This window comes from Musa acuminata, chromosome BXJ1-7 (assembly GCF_036884655.1).
Source record: "Musa acuminata AAA Group cultivar baxijiao chromosome BXJ1-7, Cavendish_Baxijiao_AAA, whole genome shotgun sequence".
Lineage (NCBI taxonomy): Eukaryota > Viridiplantae > Streptophyta > Magnoliopsida > Zingiberales > Musaceae > Musa > Musa acuminata.
In genome coordinates, this window is record NC_088333.1 from 34,427,441 (window position 1) to 34,450,186 (window position 22,746).

General features: G+C 39.9%; 1 protein-coding gene across 1 annotated transcript; it reads right to left on the bottom strand.

The window, feature by feature from the left end:
• Positions 1-192: 192 nt before the first annotated feature.
• Positions 193-22,521, bottom strand: LOC135679088 (geraniol 8-hydroxylase-like). The gene is made up of 2 exons (XM_065192496.1): positions 21,546-22,521; positions 193-970 (listed from the first exon to the last, which is right to left on the bottom strand). The coding sequence occupies exons 1-2, from the start codon at positions 22,452-22,454 to the stop codon at positions 347-349; spliced, it is 1,533 nt and encodes a 510-aa protein (XP_065048568.1). The 5' UTR covers positions 22,455-22,521; the 3' UTR covers positions 193-346.
• Positions 22,522-22,746: the final 225 nt, after the last annotated feature.

Genomic DNA, 22,746 nt, shown 5'->3' on the forward strand with positions numbered 1-22,746 from the left:
CATGAGGACTGAGACAGTGATTACCAGCATGGTGTATCTGCTATTCTGTATGAAATGGAAGGTTCTTAATTGATTTCGATACGCTCCGATGCATGAGAACGCAAGAAAAAATCTGCTCCTTACGAATGGAATAGGACTGACATGTGACTAGATTCTTGCTCCTTTTGAAGAGATTCACCACTGCGAACTATGTGCAAAGTAGTAATCTTATCCCTGTATACCGGGGAGCTGTTAATTACCAATGTATTGTTCTTCAGCACTAGGAGTCACTTGCAATGCTATTATCGAGACTTCGAACACATGCACTGATCCCGTTGTTTACTATCATAAAGACAGGGGTGAAGATCTAGCAGTAGTGATCAGCGCTTGCAAGTCGAGGCGTGGGAATGGCAACCAGCGGGCGAGCCTTCTTCATTACGATCCCAAACTTCTCCTCCAGCTCCAATGTCGTGCCCTTCGGCAGCTCCCAGTCGAACGAGTGCAGCAGCGACGCCACCATGTACATGACCGTCCTCTCCGCCATCGCAATCCCGGCGCAGATCCTCCTCCCGGACCCGAAGGGGAAGTACCTGAAATCGTTCCCGCTGAAGTCCCACCTGTCGGCGTCCGCGAACCTCTCCGGCCTGAACTCCAAGGGGTCTCTCCAGATGGCGGGGTCTCTTTGGATCGCCCACACGTTGACGAAGACCCTGCTGCCCTCGGGGACGGTGTAGGCGCCGACGACGCGCGTCGAGCTGGGGCAGTGCGGAACGAGGAGGGGGAGGGCCGGGTGCAGGCGGAGCACCTCCTTGATCACCAGCCCGAGGTAGGGGAGCTTGGGGACGTGAGACTCTTCCACAATGCCGTCCTTCCCCACCACATGGTCAAGCTCCTCCTTGGCTCTTTTCATGACGTCCGGCTTCTGCATCATCTCAGCCAAGGTCCACTCCATCGTGTTAGATGTGGTCTCTGTCCCACCCACCACCATGTCCTGCCCACAAGCGTTCATGGCAGGCTTGAATTATTTGGGAAACTTCTAATAATGCAGAGGAATGTAATAATGTTCCTAATTGCACAGCTTCATCATCTTGGGCTAACACTTGCATTAATAGTCATAATAGTAAGTGCAGCATTTAACACTAATGCCAAAGAAGCGTCTGATGTTGGAATATTATGCGATGATGCTGGAGAATTGACTAACGAAGTTGAAGGTATATATATATATATATATATATATATATATATATATATATATATATATATATATATATATATAAAAGCCATATCATTATATTATTATTATACGAAAAACTTTAATATCGAAATATAAAATTAAATAATAATAGATCTAATTTATAATGTGTATCTATCGATGTCGTTCAGAAAGTTTTTACCTGATCTACGGAAGTAGTCATTATATTCGAATGATTTCAATATACAAGGAGAACTAGACTCGCTTTTTTCTCTCTTCCTATCCTGACCATTATGTACGATAGATTAGAGACAAATGGGAGATGAGTGAAGATATGTAATCTCTCAATAGTGTTACGTATTCTTATCTCTTTATTTGTGTATCCACATATTCACATCCATATTGAGTCGCTAGAAGGTATATCTTTTTATAGACTATAGTAGAGGGAGTAGGATAAATAATTAAGAGAGTCCCTCCTATCAAAGTATCTCTTGAGGAATCCTACATGATGGTGTCATGAGAGTATCGTCGACTGATGAGTCGACCCGGTTGGTCTACTATCGAAGGTACAAACTCATTCAAGTTCCTCTTTCTAACCGATGTGGAAGACTTTGTGAGGTAAGACCGCATAGGCTATCTGATTGAAAGTCGTTCTGTTGGTGAGGACCCAGTTCCAGATGGTTAGGTAAGTGAATTGGGATCTTTCTAGTTGTAAGGTTTCTCCCCGAGGGCTGGGTCATTTAGGTGTCTTTGGGTGATTGGCAATTCTGTATGACAGGCCGGTGCCGAGGGTTTCCAGTGCATCGATCCGGTTAAGGTATGATCTTGGGGTCTTCATGCCGAGTGTATGACTAGGGAGCATGTAAGCTTGACGTAGGTGCATCTCTCGGGTTTTCATACTGAGGTACACGACTAAAGAGTATGTAGGCTTGGCCTTGGTGTAACCCTCGGGGCTTCATGCTGAGGTGCTTAGCTCGAGAGCGAGTCCTTTTTAACTTTACTCATCCGAGGTGCCACTCTCGGGTCATCATGCCGAGATACATGGCTACGGAGATACATGGCTATGGAGTACATAGGCTCAGCCTAAGTGTAACACTTGGGGTATCTCACCGAGATGTATGGCTAAGGAGCGTGTAGGCTTAGCTTAGGTATAGCCCTCAAGGCTTCACACCAAGCTACTTCGCTCGAGAGCAAGTCCTTTTTAGCTCTATTCATCCAAGGTGCCACCCTCGAGCCTTCATGCTGAGATGCATGACTAGAGAGTGCGTATACTCGGCCTAGGTGCAGCCCTTAGGGCGTCTTATTGAGGTGCATTACTAGGGACCACGTATGCTTGGCCTAAGTGTAGCCCTCGGGTTTTTATGTCGAGGTGAATACCTAGGGAGCATGTAGGTTCGACCTAGATGCAGCCCTCGGGTCTTTATGCTGAGGTGCACGACTATGGAGTGCATAGGCTCAGCCTAGATATAGCCCTCAAGGCTTCTCACCAAGTGTACGACTATGGAGCATGCAAGTTCGGACTAGGTGTATTTCTCGAGTCTTCATGCTAAGGTGCATGGTTAGGGAGCACATAGGCTCGACCTAGGTGTAGCTCTCAGGGCTTCTCATTGAGTGGTTAGGGAGTGTGTAAACTTGGCCTAGGTGCATCCCTCGGGTCTTCATGCTAAGGTGCACATCTAGGGAGCATGTAGGCTTAGCATAGGTGTATCTCTCCAAGAGCTGAGCTTGGCTGCATCGAGGTAGAGGATCTAGCTCGTCTAGGGTCAGACTCAACTGCGTTGAAGCAGGAGTCCAGACTCAGTTGTGTTGAAGCAAGAGTCCAGACTTATTTGAAGGTTCAACCCAACCGCATTAAAGCAAGAGATTGGATACACTCGGGGTCAGATTCACTTGCGTTGCAGGCAGTTTTTGGTATTGCGGGGCATATATGGTGTGCTACCTTATCTTGATAGCATACACCCCTTTCTATGGGGTCCTCCTCCGTGGGTTTGATTCACAAAGGGATTTGAGCTCCCCTTTTCCATTTCTAGTGCTTCTATAGTTGTGCTAGGGTAGGCGATGCGATCTTCGCTGATCATTGCTTGCATGGTCCATATGTATATCGTTATGTCAAACCGATGCCTATTAGATAAGGAGATGCTTTTATATAGTATTCTCTTGTTTTTCTTCTTCTATCGTTGTTTCTTGTTGTTGGTTGTTAAATTCTTTAGTGCAAACTAAGATGTCCTCCTCTAATAAAACTCCGCCTTCTCCTTGAGGGTCGTACTCTTCTGGCGATGACCTTCTGATTGCCTTTAGTCCTCCTTCTCGATACCAACGGGGTGCTGAAATGTTGACCGCCTCCTCCCAAAAGGTAGTTCAAGTGAGCTCTTCATTCATGGGGAGTGAACCTTTTGAGACTTCATTAGTCCCTTGGGACCTTATGCGAATGAAAGAGGTCCACGAATGTAGTTCCTGGTGACCTTGCTATAGTTAGAGGCATTGCACAATTGCTTCCGGGTTCTATCTAATAGAAGATCATATTTCCCCAACTATATGAGGAAATCTCTCTATTCTGTTGAGGAAAATCCTTTATTCTATTGAGGGAAATCATTCCTCCTAATCTATATATGTATAAATAGGAGAGGGACATGTTAATGTATTTAAACTTTTTCACTTTTTCAATAAAGCTTCTTCAATAATTGTTCTTATCTTCTATTATTTTTATCATGGTATCAGAACAGTGAGAAAAGCGAAGCTTTGCTCTTGCCTTCGGCCAGCGACCAACGCCGTTGAGAAAAGCAAAGCTTCGCCCTTGCCTTCGGCCAGTGACCAATGCCGCTGCAGCTAAATTCCTAAGAGGCTCCATGGCTAATCCTCATCTTCCTCATCGCGATAGTCTTTGTTGATCTGCCAACAGTTAGCAGACTTAAGGAGAATGAAGGGCGAACTTAAGGAGAATGAAAGGAACGCTTGTGCCCTCACAGCAACAGTAATCGCAGTAACGACAGTGATATGCTCTTGCTCTACTCACGAAGCCTCTCACTCGTAAACCATTCTTTATATCGATCCAAGATTGGTATCCTTGACAGGAGCATGGGGGCATGATAGAAGATAAGATTTCCCCAACAATATAAGGAAATATCTCTATTAAAAATCCTCTATTCTGTTGAGGGAAATCCTTCCTCCTAATCTGTATAAATAGGAGAGGAACATGTCAATGTATTTAAGCTTTTTCACTTCTTCAATAAAGCTTCTTTAATAATTGCTATTATCTTCAATTATTTTTATTACTATCGAAGTTTGTTCTATTCATTGCTGGGGACAAGGTTCGCCCTTTCTATTGGCTCTCCAAGGGGTTCTACCTCTCCATCGATGCTATGGAAGTAAGGTTATGCTTTCCTCTTCCTCGAGTGGTGGCTTCCTATCTAGGATATTGACGGATTTTGCCTTTCTAGATGGCGCCAAATTCTTAGCGTTTCCTGAGAGTCTTCCTTAAGGTGTGCAACGATGTCGGGGTGCGGTCATCTCGTGACCTCTTTGCCTTGTGCTTTCGATTGAGTTAAGGGCTGAGCAGTTACTACCTATCTCCTCGTGCGGGGTTTAAGATAAGTGGAGCGGCCGCCTGTAGCAAGGGATGGAGAAGTCACTTCTTCAATGTTAGCAGAAACCAAGATTGGGGCTTCCTGGTGGTTTGGGCAGTGCACACCATAGACAACACGTTGCCCCCTTTGTCCTTAATTGAAGCCGAGACCCTGGAGAAGATATGAGGGTTCTTCTTATTTGGGATCTCGGAGCGTGAGGAGGAAGTCCGTTCGGTGGAGGCCACTCCTCTAACCCCATTTGGTATAGTCATTTTTTATCTTTTTCTAGCGGTTTCTCACTTGATTCTAACCCTTACTTTATGGTCATTTGGTAGATGTGAATCTTTGAGAGCTAAAGAGGCAACGCCTTTCTGCTAGTCATATGTGCCATGCAAGCCAATCACGTGAGTGATGACACGTGTGACTTGACAAGCAGTCTTTTTGCTTATTATATTTTAGCATTTATTACTTTATGTATATATATATATGTATATATATATATGTATATATATACATATATATACATATATATATATACATATATATACATATATATAAATATATACATATATATATATACATATATATACATATATATATACATATATATATATGCATATATATACATATATATATACATATATATACATATATATATACATATATATACATATATATATACATATATATACATATATATATATACACATATATATACATATATATATACATATATATACATATATATATACATATATATACATATATATATACATATATGTATATTATGATGTCCTTGGATCTGTGCAATGGGATTCAGATCATGATGATATCATGATAATGAGACCGATTCACCTTTAAACATAGATCCTAAATAATCCTGGTCATAGGTTACTCGAGAGAAACATCGAGATAACCCGATAGACTGGTGTGTTGTATACCCATCCATATGATGGATACAGTTGGTCTCATAGCTGCTCGTGTGGGGACACTAGGGATATAATACATGTGCTCATTGGGGAATGAATTCACTGATTGATCCGCTTACAAAATGTTAAATGGTTCATGATGCCTTATTGTCAGACAGTGATTTCATAGTCCTAGTAGTGTATCTGACCCTTAAACTTAAGACACCAAGGATGTCCTGTATGAGTGTTCCACTCTTTGATACCAGACTTATGGGTTTGGATGTCCTAGATCTAGCACCGCCGATCATCGAGAGTGACGGTCAACCTTACGAGGGTTTTTGAGTGTCAATAGAGGGTCATCTATTCTTGGTGTCATGAGAAGAATATCTTATGCGTTCTTGCTAAGACAAATCCCTGGGCAAGGTCATTCGGATTGAGAGAGAAAGAATTCTCTGAGAGAATTCGATTAGAGCGAGACTCGAGTAGAAACTGTGTGGGTCTGACAACACCATGCTCAATATACGGTCTCTGAGATATTAGATGGATGAGGGACTATAGGTACATGGTAATTAAGGACAGATAGGTCAAATAGATTTGATTCCCCTGTATCGTCTAGGGACTACGACGTAGTAGCCTAGTACGTCCGTAGTCAATAAGTCAAGTGAATTATTATGGAGATAATAATTCATTGAACCAGAAGGAGTTTTGATAGCTATGACTCACGACTAGCTCGATATTGGCCCTAGAGGGTCATACACATATGGTACGCATTGTGATGAGTAGAGGTTCGGATATGAGATATCTACCGGAGCCCCTATTTTATTAGATATCTAATATGCCCTTGAATTATTGGATCCTATGGATGAGATCAAATAAGCACCCATGAGAGATTATTGAATAGAGATCCACTAATTTAAGAGGCCTGGGTAGTTGGATGGAGATCCAATACCCAATAGGGTAGGATCCATTAGGGTTTGACAGGGAGCCTCTATAAATAGGAGGGAATCAATGGTTCATAGGCTAGAGCCTCTTTGCTTACCTCTCTTATTCTCCTCCCCCTCTCTACCTCAGAATAGGCCTGGAGTTTTAAGGAGCATTATCGCAGCCCTATTATGTGGATCACCACTAAAGAGGAGGGTGCTTAACCCCCTTCACCCTCTCCTAAAGATCTGTAAGGATTCAGGGATATACGATCTCCCTAGGTAATTGAGTTTTCTATCTCACACGTGGTTTTCTGTTTTACGGATTTTTGTGCATCAATCTTCGTACGATGACGAACATATCTTTGGGAATTGAGGATTTTATTTTCTGTTCTTTCGTTATGCATGTGATGTCGCCCCCAAGATTTTCCAATACTTTCTGCTCATCTCTTTGGGCTTGAGGAGGGCCTGTTGATGGGCGAGCCATTGTCGTGGGCCCGGGGCTCCTTTTGTGGCCCTCCTATCAGGGCCTCCGAAAGCTCAAAGGCTAGCGCCAATCTATTCAAGGGGGACACAACTCCTTACGAGGATTCTGACTTCTTTGGGGTCCTTATGTGAGCACAACGTTGCAGGCCTATGCCCTCGAAAGAGGCATTGGGGCCCCTACTAAGGCCCCCGAGCCACAACACAAGCCCCAGAGCCACTATTCGCGGAGGAGTCGTTGCCCGTGATAATAGAGGTGGCTTCGTTTCCTAGGTCGAGATCACCTATGGGGGCAAGGGCCTCCTAAGAGCCATCCTATCTTTCTAGTGGGTTCCTTGGCTAGGCGTCCCGATCCTATTACTATCACTTCTCCGAGGCCACTATTTGGGTTGACCCTAGAGCCATTTGAAGAGGCTTCCTTTGGGTAACAAGCATAACCACTCCAGCCCCAAACTGCTCCATTCCCTGAGGTCACAGATCCACATATGGAGCCATCTATTGAGGAGGGCCCTAACCTGCCACTATCTTCGATAGGGGAGGGTCCACATGTAACTTCTTTGGACCCATCCTTAGGTCCACCTGCAGCGACACCACCATGTGAGGGGGTGGCTGAAAAGCCCTTCACCCCCTAGGGGAATGACGCCATCGAGGGTTTGCTAGTTATCCCCCCACCTTTGTGTGCTGATGCCTCGGTGGGCTAGAACTTCTTCGCCCCCTGCTTGTCTGCCACTACTAAGCTTGGTTGCATGGCTCCATCCCTAGGCACCCTCATGAAACCGCATTGGGAGGGGCTGATTGAGGACCAGCGATTTTGGGAGGAGGTCGAACCGACCGCCAGCTACTATTGAGGCTCACTTAGCCCTATCTTAGTTGACCTGGTATACTGTTGCCCGCTAGAGGTACTAGCTAACCTCTATTCTTGCAATGAAGTCCCGGTAAGGCCCCTTCCTTGAGCATACCTTGTTATTTTCTTTGAACTTCCTCTTTAACTACCTTGCTCTTATAGCACCATAGCTACATGACAATGCTCATCGACTATCTGCGAGATGCGGGGACATTAATCAACTAGCCCTCTCTGGCTAACTTCGCCTTAGAAGCTCAAGTAGAGTGGTACGAGGAGGAGAAGAAGGTGATAGAAGCTTGGGTTGCAGAGTTGTCCTCACAGCTAACTTAGACCTGCCATCAAGTCAAGGAGGTGGAGCAGTGCCTCGTGGGGGCATGCAAGAGGGCGGTGGTTGAGACATTTGAATCGGCCTTGGATCTAGGCCTAGCCATCCACTATGCCGAAGAAGTTGAGGCACGAGTGGAGGAGGCTCGGGTTGAAGTGGCTATGGCTAAGTACATGGTTGTCGAGAGCATAATGGAGGGTGAGCAGCAAATCGAAGCCCTTTGTCGGGAGTTAAAAGATGCTCGCTGGTAGTTGGGCAAGGTCATTATGAAGAGGAGGCTGTTGAGGGAGCAACTGTCAATCAACTTTGATAAGCTATTGGCTACCTGCCTAATAGTTGAGAAGGCGAAAAAAGCCTAGGAGGGGCCTCCTGCAAGGAATCAGAGGGGTTTCAATGTGGCCTCCAGCACTCCAACCAAGCTGTATATGAGTTTGGGTACCAGATCGTCACTGGTCGCTTCAAGGCGAGGTACTCTAAACTTGAGGTCAACGAAGACCTGTATGCTGAGCTTCCCTTGAACGTCGAAGTGCTTGCCCTAGTGGAGGTTCCCTTCGACGAATGCTCGACATCCCCTTCGGCTTTGCCTCCTTTGGCTTGATGTAACTGCTAGTCATAAGTATCATGCAAGCCAATCACGTGAGTGATAGCACATGTGACATGATACACATTCTTTCAACTCATTATATTATTTGGCATTTTATCACTTTATATTGCTTGTTATATATATATATATATATATATATATATATATATATATATATATATATATATATATATATATATATATATATATATATATATATATATATATATATATATATATATTGTAATGTTCATGGATTTATGCAATGAGGATCAGATCATGATGAGATCACGATAATGAGACTGAACACAGATACTAAACAATTCTGATCATAGGTTACTCAAGAGGGACATCAAGATAACCAGACAAATTGATGTATTATATACTCATACATATGATAGAGGCGGCTGGTCTCATATTTGCTCAAGTGAGGATATTAGGGCTATAGTGCAGGTGCTCATTTGAGAATGAGTTCACTGATTGAACCGCTCACGGAATGCTGTATGATTAATGATACATCATTATCAGATAGTGATTCCGTTGTCGCGGTGGTGTATTTGGTCTTTAGATTTGAAACACCAAGAATGTCCTATATGGGTACTCCACTCCTAGATACTGAACTTATAGGTTTGGAAATTTCATATCTAGCACAACCGGTCGTTTGGAGTTGTAGCCAACCTTATAAAGACTATTGAGTATCGATAGAGGATCATCTGCTCTCGGTGTCATGAGAAGAATATCCAATATGTTCTTGCTCAGACAAATCTCTCGCTAGGGTTGTTCGGATTGAGAGAGAAAGAGTTCTCCAAGAGAATCCGATTAGAGCGAGACTCGAGGAGAAACCTCATGGGCCTGACAGTATCATGCCCGGTATGTTAAATCTCAGATTTTGATGATGAAATTAATTAATAAATTATTAATTTAATCCATATGTTGATATTGTTAGGATCGAGAGCACTAAGAGGGGGGGGGGGGTGAATTAGTGCAGCGGAAATCTTTCAGCGATTTAAAAAAAAAAAAAACGAAAGCTGCGTTCGTCCGATAAAAACGATTTCGATGAAAAGGCCGATTCTAAGATTACTTAAGATTCAGCGCAGTTTACGTCTAAGCACAGTTTACGTCTAAACTGAGTTTGCGTCTAAATACAGTTTGCGTCTAAATGCAGTTTTGCGTTTAAACACAGTTTTACGTCAAAACGTAATTTTGCGTCTAAACTCAGTTTACGTCTAAACGCAGTTTTACGTCTAAACGCAGTTTGCATCTAAAAATAGTTTACGTCTAAAACACAGTTTTATGTCTAAACACAGTTTGCGCAGTTTGCGTCTAAACACAGTTTTGCGTCTAAACTCAGTTTACGTCTAAACGCAGTTTTACGTCTAAACGCAGTTTGCGTCTAAACGCAGTTTGCGTCTAAACGCAGTTTTACGTCTAAACGTAGTTTTACGTTTAAAAGAAGTTTACGTCTAAAACACAGTTTTATGTTTAAAAATAGTTTGCGCAGTTTACGTTTAAACGCAGTTTTACGTCTAAACGCAATTTTACGTCTAAACATAGTTTGCATCTAAAACAGTTTCAAAGGGATCTAAACTTAGAAGCTAGTTCATAAAAAGCGCAGAAGATAGTTTTGCTGAATCAAAACACAAACGTAAGTTGATCGTACGAAAAACACAGATTTACGTCTGAATGCAGATTCGAAAAGATCAGCACTTAGAACTTGTTCGTAAAGGCGCAGAGAGCAGTAGTTATGTAGGAGGTTTGCAGTAATGATAAGGTACTCGAAATAAAAGCAAACCAGAGATTTAGAGTGGTTCGGTCAGTCTTGACCTACTCCACTTTTGGCTTCCTCCTCCGACGAGGTCACCGACGTCAACTAGCTGCCTTCCTTCAATGGGCGAAGGCCAACTGCCCTTTTACAGTTTCACTCCTTTTGATGGGCTCAGGAGACAACCCTTACAGGACCTTTCTCTCCTCTCTTTACAACTCAAGATTTGAAGAACAGAAAGAGGAGAACTTTAGGACTTTACACAAATTTGAGCTCTTAGAATCACAGAAAAGATCAAGAATTCGGTGTAGGTCTGTATCATTTCTGTGCTGAATGGGTGGGGTATTTATAGGCCCCAACCCAGTTCAAATTTGGAGCTCAAAACGATCAAATCTCGGAATTCCGTGATCAGGCGGTTGCACCTCCTGACTGGAGAGGTTGCACCTCCTGGCAGAGCTCGGAGACTGAGCCCAGGCGGTTGCACCTCTCTGTCAGGGGCGGTTGCACCGCCTGAGTCTGGCTCGGAGACTGAGCCCCAAGCGGTGCCACCTCTTGACTGAGGCGGTTGCACCTCTCTGCCAGAGCTCGAAGACCGAGCTCAGGCGGTGCTACCTCTCTGTCAGGAAGGTTGCACCGCCCAGTCTAGCTCGAAGACTGAGCTCAGGCGGTTGCACCTCCTGGCTGGGGCGGTTGCACCGCCTAGTCTCGCTGGGAGACTTAGCCCAGGCGGTGCCACCTCCTGGCCTAGGCGGTTGCACCTCCTGGTGCAATCAGGGTCCGAATGGTTAGCTCCATTCGGCCCAATTTCAATCTTTTCAGGGGCCCAATTGCCCCAAGATTAAGCTAATGGGATCACCTCCCATTTTCTAACTTAATCAACATGCTAACTACGATTAAATCTAAGACAATTTCTGCAGCTTTGCTCCGATGCGTCAATCGCTTCTTCCGGCGAGTTTCCGACGAACTTCCGTCAATCATTCGATGAACCCTCGGTGATTCTTCTGCGGACTTCCGGCAAACTCCTGGACTTTGCGACGATCCACTTGGCGAGTTCCGACGAGCTTCGCTTGGCAAGCTTCTGGACTTCTCGGATCTGTTCTCGCAGAACCTCCGACGACCGTCCGAACTTCCGTCGAACTCTCGAACTCCCAACGTGATCATGATCTTGACTCCGGCGCAACTCCTGCTGCTTGTCTAACCTTCATCGTAGTTAATCCTGCACACTTATCTCAACACATAGATTAGACAACAAATGACAATTGACTTCATCATCAAAATCCGAGATTTAACAGATATAAGTGTTGTAGGATTAACTACGATAATGAATAAGGCATAAAGCAGATGTTGGGCTGGAGTCAAAGATCAGATGATACGTCGAAGATTCAGACGATGTGCCGGAAGCTCGTTAAGAGTTCATCAAGAGCTCACCGAGAGTTCGCTAAGAGTTCGTCGGGAGTTCGCCAAGAATTTATCGGGAGTTCACCAAAAACTTACCGAGAGTTCATCGGACGTTCGTCGAGGTTTCGTCGAAAGAACAATTGACATACCGAACAAAGATTACTTAGTTATTGCCTTAATTATCATAGTTAGAACTTAGATTGAGTTAGGATTGAGAGTTAATCCCACTAACTCAGTTAAGGGCCAATTAGGCCTAAAACAAGGCTAAGTTAGACCGGATGGATGGCCCACTCGGCTACTTGGAGCTATGCCAAGTGGTGGCACCACCCAAGGTGGGCGGTGGAACTGCTTGAGGCTCAGCCTCCTAGGTGGTTTGGGTGGTGGTACCACTCAGACTAGGCGATGGTACCACTGATAGTTAATGTTGTCAAGCAATGGTACCGCCCTATTAGGTGGTGATACTACCAGAGCCCAGTCTCCAAGGCTTTGTCAAGCGGTAGTACCGTTAGACTAGGCGGTGGTACCACCCAGTATCAGAGTGTTAGGCGATGGTACCACCTAGTACTGCCAGTACCTCGGAAATCCAAGATATGACACTTTTTGGCTCCAATTTTGAAGCTATTAGGGCCTATAAATACCCCACTATTCTCTACATGAAAGAGCAACAAAGTGTGAACAAAAATCATGAAAGTATTGTCAAAGTGCTAAGTGTCCTCCTCCTCCTTTTCTAAGTCTTGTGATCATTCAAGTGAGGTGTAAGGTTTATAAGGTTGTCTCCTAAACCTAAAAAAGGATTAAGTATTGTAAGAAGGTGGTTGGTCTTTGCCTATTGAAGGAAGACCATTAATGAATGTCAGTGACCTCGACGGAGGAGGAATCAGAAGTGGGCGTAGGTCACAACGACCGAACTACTATAAATCTGGTATGTTCTTTCCATACTACTTACTTTCATTACTTAGCTGCACTCTGCATTATACATTTACTTCAAAATGATTTTTTTGTTACATTTTTATCAACTCGGAAAGATTTGAAATCATAACCGTCATTTTTATTGCTACTCTAATTCATAGCCCTCCCCCCCCCCCTCTTAGTACCGTAGTGATCCTGACAATTGGTATTAGAGCAAGGTTACTCTCAATTTGGTTTAAAACCCAAGAGAGATGGCTTTTGTTGATAATCATGAGGGTCATTCTATCACACGTCCTCTCATGTTCAATGGAATAGATTACACATATTAGAAAACTAGAATGAGGATTTTCTTGATTTCTATGAATTTTGAGTTATGGAATATCATTGAAAACAGATTTCAAAAGTCTTCTCTTCTAATGAACGATTGGAATGATTTGGAGAAGAAGACTTTCTCTTTAAACGCCAAAGCTATAAATGCTTTATTTTGTGCTTTGGATAAAAATAAATTTAATCAAGTTTCTATTTGCGAAATGACTTATGACATTTAGCATAGACTTAAAATCACACACGAAGGCACAAGTAGGGTTAAGGAGTCAAAAAATAATCTTTTAGTTCATAGTTATGAATTGTTTCGCATGAAACCAAGCGAGACCATTGAAGACATGTACATTCGATTTATGGATGTCGTCAATGGTCTAAAAGCACTTGGTAAAATTTGTTCTAATTTTGAACTCGTTAACAAGATATTAAGATCCCTTCCAGAGAGTTGGGATCTTAAAGTAACTGCAATTCAAGAAGTCAAGGACTTGAACAACTTTCTAGTCGAAGAACTTATCAGGTCCTTGATGACCTATGAAATGACATGCAATGCATATTAAGAACTTGAGAATAGAAAGGATTTGATACCTAGAACTCAAGAAGATCACTTGCGAGAAAACTCAAGTGATGATGATGATGATGACTTGGCACTTCTAACAAGAAAATTTAAAAAATTCATAAAAATAAATAAAACTAAACATGATATTAAAAATAAAATTAAAATAAAAAATGATCAAGTAATTTACTACGGATGCAAGAAGTCGAGGCACTTCAAAAGTGAATGTCTCCAAGTGAAAAGAAGCAATCGAAGAAGAACAAAGCTCTAAAAACTACTTGGGACGATTCAAGCACATCTTAAGATGAGGAGCCAACCAACAAAGAAGTTGCTAACTATGCTTTAATGGCGTTTGGCGACGAGGTAAGTAACTCAATCGAAACCCATTTATCCTTTGATGAATTGTTGAATGATTTTCATGATTTATTTAATAAATATAAATTAGTTAGTAAAAAGTATAAATTATTAAAAAAAAAAGCATGCCTCTCTTGTTAGTGAATTCAATAGATTAAATATTAAGTATGATAATAAAATATTATCTCATTGTAAAAAATATAAAAAATTAGAGATGCTTAAAATGGAAAATTTGCTATTGCATGAAACCTTAGAAAAAATTGAAATAGGAAGTAAATCCTTAAATATGATCCTTGCAAAAAGGGATTATATTCATAGAAGAGATGAAATCGGCTTTGAGTAACATTCACCAAAATCCAATCATCTTTGTTAAAAGTCTAACTTTGCATGTTTCACAATGAAACAAATGCACCTTTTGTTATAAATTTAGATATTATGCTTATAAATGTCCATGTAAGAGGTATAGTTCACATAAGCTAATTTGGGTCCCTAAAGGAATTATAAATGACTCAATGCAAAATGATAAGTTAGGCATATCTTTTTATAATGAACCCAAGGTTAAATAGGTACTTAAAAGAAAACCACATTTTTTGTAAACATCTCTACAACCGAAAGCTAGGAGCAATAATAAAATTTTAATAAAGGATGCTCAAGGTTTATGACCATATATCCAATATTCTTTATAAAGATCACTAGTCAAAACAAAATAATTTTAATTGAGGATGCTTTATGAAATCATACTTAATGATATTATATTATGCATGAGGATTTGAAGTGATGATGGTTTAAAATATGGAATTATGTGTTATACTTTTTCACTTGATGATTATTGTGATAAATATTGTCCTTAGGTTTTCAATCATGATGCATGGTTTATGTATGGAATGCTAGAGAATACTAAGAATAAAAATGAATTAAGCTAAAGAACTTTAGTTATTTTTAATCTTGTAGGAAAGTATCTACATTGCTTTCATGGCTTTCTCAAAAAGTCATTTTGATGATGACTTTGGATTTGTCTTCATATGAGATGATATGTTGATGTTTATGACAAAGATGTATCATACATGAATCAATTTTTTTGATTCTCAAGAATATTTATCCAAACAAATTTTGATTCTTTCACCTGTTTAAATTTATTTCTAAGTTTTTCAGTAATTATTTTCTTTACAATTCTACCCCTTTTGACTAAGGAAAGGATTTATCCAAATAAACTATAGTATGCCACTAAGATTTCTTAATGTTTATGACTTGAATTATATTATAAATTCTCTTATATTTATGATTTGTATGTCTCTTTATATGATTGAATCATTAATGTATAGGACAGAAGATTATTTGCCTGCACATCTTAAAAGTGCTGTAAAGCTTATACCTTCAATAAAGTGACAACTTGAATGCTAAATACATAATTGGTATCATCCGCCTAAACGTTAACTTGAATATTTTTACATATTGTCTTGAATATTAAATGTTAACACCACTAGAATGTTAAATATGGGTGCTGGGAAGTTCGAAGTCAAATGTTGAAAGATAAAATTGCAACTTGAAAAAGAACCGAAGGCAGTACACCAGTGGTAGCACCACTAGACTAGCGATAGCACCGCCTAGATAGCAGTACCATTGCTTGAAACTGTGCCCTATAAAAAGGCTTTTAGGGCCGATGGTAGAACTACCCCCAAACCTTCCTCCACCTTTCCTTCGCACCTCTAAACCCTTCTCCACTTCTTATATAAACTTTTGATTTGATATATTACATTCGATCATAGTGATTGAAATTGTTTTATTTGAATTCAAAGGTCATGATTCCTTTTGAATTCAAGTTTGACTTATCTCAATGTGATAGGGAGAGTTAAGGTTAACTCCATCATCAATTGGTTGTCATCATAAAAAAAGGAGAGATTGATAAATCTCATATTTTGATGATGAAATCAATTTATAAATTATTGATCTAATCCATATGTTGAGATAAGTGTTGCAGGATTAACTATGATAATGAATAAGGCATAAAACAGATATTGGGTCAGAGTTAATGATCGGATGATACGTTGAAGATTTGGACGATGTGCTGGAAGCTTGCCGAGAGTTCATTAGGAGCTCACCGAGAGTTTGTTGAGAGTTCGCTAAGAGTTCATCGGGAGTTCGCCAATAATTCGTCGGGAGTTCATCAAAAGCTTACCAAGAGTTCACCAAAAGTTCGTCAAAGTTTCACTGGAAGAACAATTGACATACTTGACAAAGATTACTAAGTTATTACCTTAATTGTCATAGTTAGAACTTAGATTGAGTTAGGATTGAGAGTTAATCCCACTAACTCAGTTAGGGGCCAATTAGGCCCAAAATAGGGTTGAGTTGGGTCGGATGGATGGCCTGTTGAATCTCGGATTTTAATGATGAAACCAATTAATAAATGTTTATGATTTAATCTGCATTTTAAGTGATGCAGGATGCTTCAATCAGGGAGAGACAATTAAAGCAAGAAGAATCATGTTGGGTAAGAGGAAAACATGTTAAAAGATTAGACGTCGGGCTGGAGGATCGGTTGACGTATCGACAGAAGGCTTCGGGCTATGGATTCGGGCATTGGGCCAAGAAGAGCGGATATTGCACCAAGTATATCGGAGTTACGAGGTCAACTAGCTGATTGGGCAATAGGCCGCAAAAGAGGACAATGCGCCAAAAAATCGGACGAAGCATTGATGGACCAATGACATGCCGGACGACATGATTCATGCTTAGTAATAATGAAGTTCTAGATCGAAGTGTATTTTTATGTGCGCAGGATTAACTACGATAGCAAGGCATAAAGCAAAATGAAGTTCCAGAGTCAAGAACGCGATTTCATTAGGAGTTCGAGAGTTCGTCGGAAGTCCAGACATTCGTCGAAAGTTCTGTCGGAACCAACCGAAAAGTCCAGGAGCTTGCCAAAGAAGCTTGTTGGAACTCGCCAAGAAGATCGTTGTGAAGTCCAGGAGCTTGCCGGGAGTCCGCCGGAACATTACCGAGAGATTGTCGGAAGTTCGCCGGAAGCTCGCTAGAAGAAATTGGACTTATCTTACTTAGAATATATCTTAAGAATTATAGTTAGCATATAATTAGAGTTGAGATTGGGAGGTAATCCTATCAACTTTGTTAGGGGCCAATTGGGCCTGAAGTTGGGTTGGTTTGGGCCGGATTCAAGGCCCAACCAGGGTGCTGAAACCTTGGCCAGCGATGGCACCACCAGGGTCGGCGGTTGCACCGCTTGGGGAATAGCACCCCAGGAAACCTGGGCGGTGGTACCACCGGCAGTAATGCTGCCGGCGGTGGTACCGCGCTTGTTCGGTAGTGGTATCACCCAATACCAGATCCTACGGCGGTAGTACCGCCCAAGAACGACGGTGGTACCGCCAGTACCCAAGAAACCTGGGATGAGACCTTTTTAGGCTCCAAGTTTGAATCAACTTGAAGCTTATAAATGCCCCTCTCATCCCTGGTTAACATATACAAGCACAGAGAATTTAAAGAGAAAGAAATATTATTATAATCTCTTATGAGAATCCTCCTCTTCTAATTTAAGTATTAGAATAGTTTGAGAGAGAAGTGAGTACTTGTAAGAGTTGTCTCCTAAACTCGATAAAAGGAGAAAAGGGGTATAAGAAAGATGTTGATCTTCGCCTATTAAAAAAAGATTGATAGTGGATGCCAGTGGCCTCGACGGAAGAGGAATCGGAGGAGTGGATATAGGTCACGATGACCGAACCACTATAAATCAGTTTGTATTTATGTTTTACCATTTATCTTAACTGCAAACTGCCTTCCTTGCTTTACATCAACTATACTTATGTATGCTTTCAATCTAAAGATATTTCTGAAATGGTTTTCATCGAAATCAGATTTTACCACTGCATTAATTCACCCCCCTGTTAGTGCCGACTTATTCCTAACAATCAATTTATCAAGTATTAGAAAAATATTTCTATAATGTTTGATTTAAAACATATAAAAGTTACGCTTATACCTTTTACTTTTAGACTAAATCTTATAGTCCTTCTTCACGTAACATTTCTTGTCATTGAAGTAGTACTTTACTATGAATATTTTTTTTAAGTTTATATAGTATTTATAAATTTAGATAATTTATGTTTTAACTTTCATTGTTATCCACTCCTTATTTAGTACCCAAATATTATGAGTCTTTCTTATTTTAATCTTAATTCTTTCTATAAATATATACTAGTTAACTTATTTAAGTTTTACATATCCTTAATTTTATTATTTAAAATTTAAATGAGTAAAATAAGAATAAATAAAATTAAAAATAAATTATATATGAATGAGCTCAACTACATTCATGCTAAATGCTCTTTTAAGCTTAGCTTTACTAGCCATATTGAGGATATAATATTAAATTTCTCAAATATTATCATATTGAATTACAGTCAGTGTTTTTATTAATATATAAGTCAATGACTTATTAATAAATTTAAATTGATCTTTAAATATTTTAGTGTGCTAGTTGTATACTGTAATGATGTCTGGATATTATTAATAATTATCATAAAACTGAGTATTTTAAATCTTTTTCGATCATTTATCTCAATTATTTGTTCTATAAAACTTTTAGTAGCTAAGTCTGTGATTCTTTCAACCAATCTAATGAAAGTCTAACACACCTAATATAAATTACATATACTCAAGTCATTGATAATAATTTAATCTAAAAAATATAAGGGCATTTATTAGAAAATAATTAAGGAAGTATCATTATAATAAAATAATATAATATTAATGTTTCAAATTTTTTAATAAATGCTGAACTATTAATATCATATCTATTTTACATTTAGATGAAATATTGACATATCTAGTATTCATACAAAAATATTTATGGAGAACTGATACCATCCTCGCGGAATAGAGTTGCTATCTTTGGGTATATAACTTTAAATTATAAGAATTTCCAAAATAGCATCATCATACCCTATCATATAATTATTTGAAATAGATTCTTCTTTATGATTATTTAAATCTCTTAATTATGTGTGTTATTATGAATATTATTTTTTTCAATGTTATTTAGGGTTAATTTATAAGTTATTGGTCTAGGCCAATTTGATAGCTATAAGTTTAATATCATAAAATAAAATATAATGTAAATTATCTTATAAATGATAAAACTTTTATTATAATTTACATCTTATAAGTCTACCATCATAAACCACTTTGGTAGCTACTAGTCAAATAAAATTTAGGGATATGAGTTGCAAATAATATTCACAAAATTTCTTCAATCTAATTTATGCTAAAATAATTTAATAATAATAATCATAATATTATTAAACATTAGTCAACATAAAAAAACTCGTATGATTACTGTAATCATGATGAAATATAAATCATGCCTTTATGTAAAAAATAAATATTATTTCATAATTTTAAATATATGTATATGAATAACTAAATAAATATATAAGAACAATAATTAGATTTTTATTTATCATATATAAAATGTTATTAATATGTTATATGAGAAAAATATTAAAGAAAATCATAATTTATATATTTTTTAATTTTATATGTAACTCTTCTAACAATAACCGAGCTTCCCAAATTAGCTTCATAGATTTGGGTGGATCATTCACCCAATTAGGCTTATCAAGATTAAAGTTGATCAAAATTTATTTTTTTCCTTGAATTTGATCAAAAATTAATTAATCGAACCTAAATGCAATCAAGTAGTCAAAATACAATAATGATCAAGTTCGATGCAAATATTTGATTAATTTAAATTAAATTAATTAATTTTATAATTAAGGATATAAATAAAAAACTTTAATTTTTGAAGGGTATAACTATAATTTTATTGGGATATGTAGATAAAATATCTAATTTTTGAAGGGTAGAATTGTTAAAAGGACATATATTAAAATTTTACTAATTACATAGAGGTAAAAAACACCTTCTATTTAAAAAGAAAAAAACCCTAATTATACTCCCTTTATGTGATCACCATCGCTTATACGTCGCCCGACAATCTTGTTGGCCTTCGACATCTAATGACGTCGACCGTGACCAACAGATGACGCTGCAATGGCATTATTGCAACTACCATAACCATTATAGGCAACAATGATATTGTTGTAGCTATTGCATGCAGTGACAATCGTTGTAGCCACCACATGCATAAGTAGTGGTTGAAGTTGCTACAAGCAACAACGTTGCATAGCCGTAGCATGAATTGTAGTTGCCGTAAGGTTGCCGTAATCTATAGCACTTTCAGTAATCACCACCCACAATTGGGCTAGCGACCATCGAAGATTGCCGCCCTTAACAAAATAATGGTCGAGAACAAGTTATCGATAGTGTTCCATCAATCAAACACGAGAAACTTCACATATCTTGTAAGCAAGTGATAGGAAAAACTTTATAAAAAAACAGATTAGCAATACAAATGAATCATTCATGGATCGTAAATAAAAATCAAATAGCATATTTTTTATTTTGTAAACATGACTTTGATATCAATTGTAAGTATAAAAACTATCCTTATGCTACTATTATACAAAGAATTTTAATACTAAAGTATGAAATCAAACAACAATAGATCTAATTTATAATGTATACCTTTTGATGTTATTTAAAATACTTTTATTTGATTTTTAAACGAGCGTACTTTCATTGGATCCAAAAGCTATAGTAATGATAATATATAAGATGAACTAAACTCACATTCTCCTTTCTTTTTATCTTTCACGGGACCATTATGTACGATAGATTATGATAAAGGAGAGATAAGAGAAGATTTATAATCTATCATTGACTAATTTACGTGACTAATAAGAGAAAATTTATAATCATCTTATAATATTATGTATTCCTGTCTTCCTTTATTAGTATATCCATATATTTATATCTATACTTAGTTCCTAAGAGGTCGTGTGCCTTTATAAACGAGAGCGAAGAGTCTAAAATAAGTAATTATTAAATTTTGTTTTAGCAAACTTATTTCATAAGTAATTATTTCATAATTGAGTTTCTTTTCATTGATTGATAATTATAATTAAAATCTAATTACATCTATAATATATTTTATATAGATAGATTGAACTATATAAACTAACACAATGGAAATATTCCATTAGCATATTAACAAACTAACACAATATATATATATATATATACTAGTGGATAATTATGTATATATTCTAGTGTCCCAAATGTTTTCTCCCATCAATTTTGACCTCTAGTAGCGTCAAGCTACGGGGGCACATGAGAGGTTTCGTGAGAGGCTGGGTCAACTCGAAAATTACCGGCTGTAGAGCGTACCATTAAATTACACCTTTAAATAAGTAAAATTATTCGAAATTTTGTTAAATATTCTTATTTGTTTGATTATGTAATATTCGATAAACCGATAAAACATCAAATACATGACATCTAAAATCAAAGGAATAGAAAGAGAGAATACTGACCATGAGAAGCGCTTTGACGTTAGTCATGGTAAACGGCGTCTGACCGTCGCCACCTTCCGTCTCCAACCTTAGCATGAACTCCAAGAAGTCGTCTCCTCCCTGCTTCTTGCCTCCACCCTCCTCCAATTTCCTCCTTCTCCTTTCGATGATCGACTCGAAGATGCGATCGAAGCGCTCCAACAGGACGTGCATCTGCTTCTGAATCCCCTGCAGGTCGAACCTCGCGAGCCCCGGGAAGAAGTCCGACACGTTGGGCCTCCCCAGCAGCTCCGTTATCTCCGCCACCAGTTCCTGGAACTCCTTCCCCACCACGCTCCGCTCCTCCCCGTCCTCCAGCGTCCCGCCCCACAGCGTGCTCGTGATCACGTTCATTATAGCCAGGAACATCTCCGCGCCGACGTCCACAGAGCTGCCCGCGCGCTCCCGGAGGCTTCTAACCACGGCCCGCACCTCCCGGCGGCGGAGGTCGTAGACGGCGTCGAGGCCGGCGGGGCAGAGCATCTCGCGGACTAAGGCGCGGCGGAGCATGCGCCACACGGGCCCGTTGGGGTTCCACACGATCTCGGTGCCGCCGCCGTAGGTGATGACGCGGGCGGCGGCGGGGACGTCGCGGTTGGCGAAGGCCGCGTCCTGGTCCTTGAGCACCTCGCGGGCGAGGGAGGGGGAGGTGACGACGACGGCGAGCTTGGCGCCGAGGCGGAGGCTAAAGATGGGGCCGTGGGCGCGGGCGAGGCGGGCGAAGTAGGAGTGCAGATCGGGTTCGAGGAAAGGGAGGCTACCGACAAGGGGGAGGCCAATGGGGCCGGGGGGGAGGGGGGCGGACCTCGGGCGGCTGTGCCGCCGGAACCAGGCGGCGTACCACAGGACGGCAAGGAGGCAGGCGGCGGCGTAGACGAGGAAGCTATCCATTTACTTTATTTCTTCTGTGCCTGCCAAGCAATAGGATGTGGTGAGTGTTGTACTCTTAACGAGTGGGAATATGGCCGGTCGATGATGTTTTGATAGGTGAGAAGATACCCTGTTGTCGGGTAACAGTAGCCACACAGAAGCCACCAAATTTCCGATGACGATAACGTGTCCCTTAGTTTAAGATGATAATTAAAAATACTTAGCAGAGTAGGAGATGCTAATTGATCTGTGTTCTTTTCTCTTTCCCTTTTTTTTTTTTTTTTGAGAGAGAGAAAAGAATTACTGCTCAGGT

What these genes read in the sequence shown, in the direction of transcription:
- LOC135679088 (XM_065192496.1), bottom strand. Translation starts at nt 22,454, where the DNA reads ATGGATAGCTTCCTCGTCTACGCCGCCGCCTGCCTCCTTGCCGTCCTG. An exon ending in ACGTCAAAGCGCTTCTCATG is followed by an intron (nt 971 to 21,545) that starts GTCAGTATTCTC and finishes GCTTGTGGGCAG; the next exon opens with GACATGGTGGTGGGTGGGAC.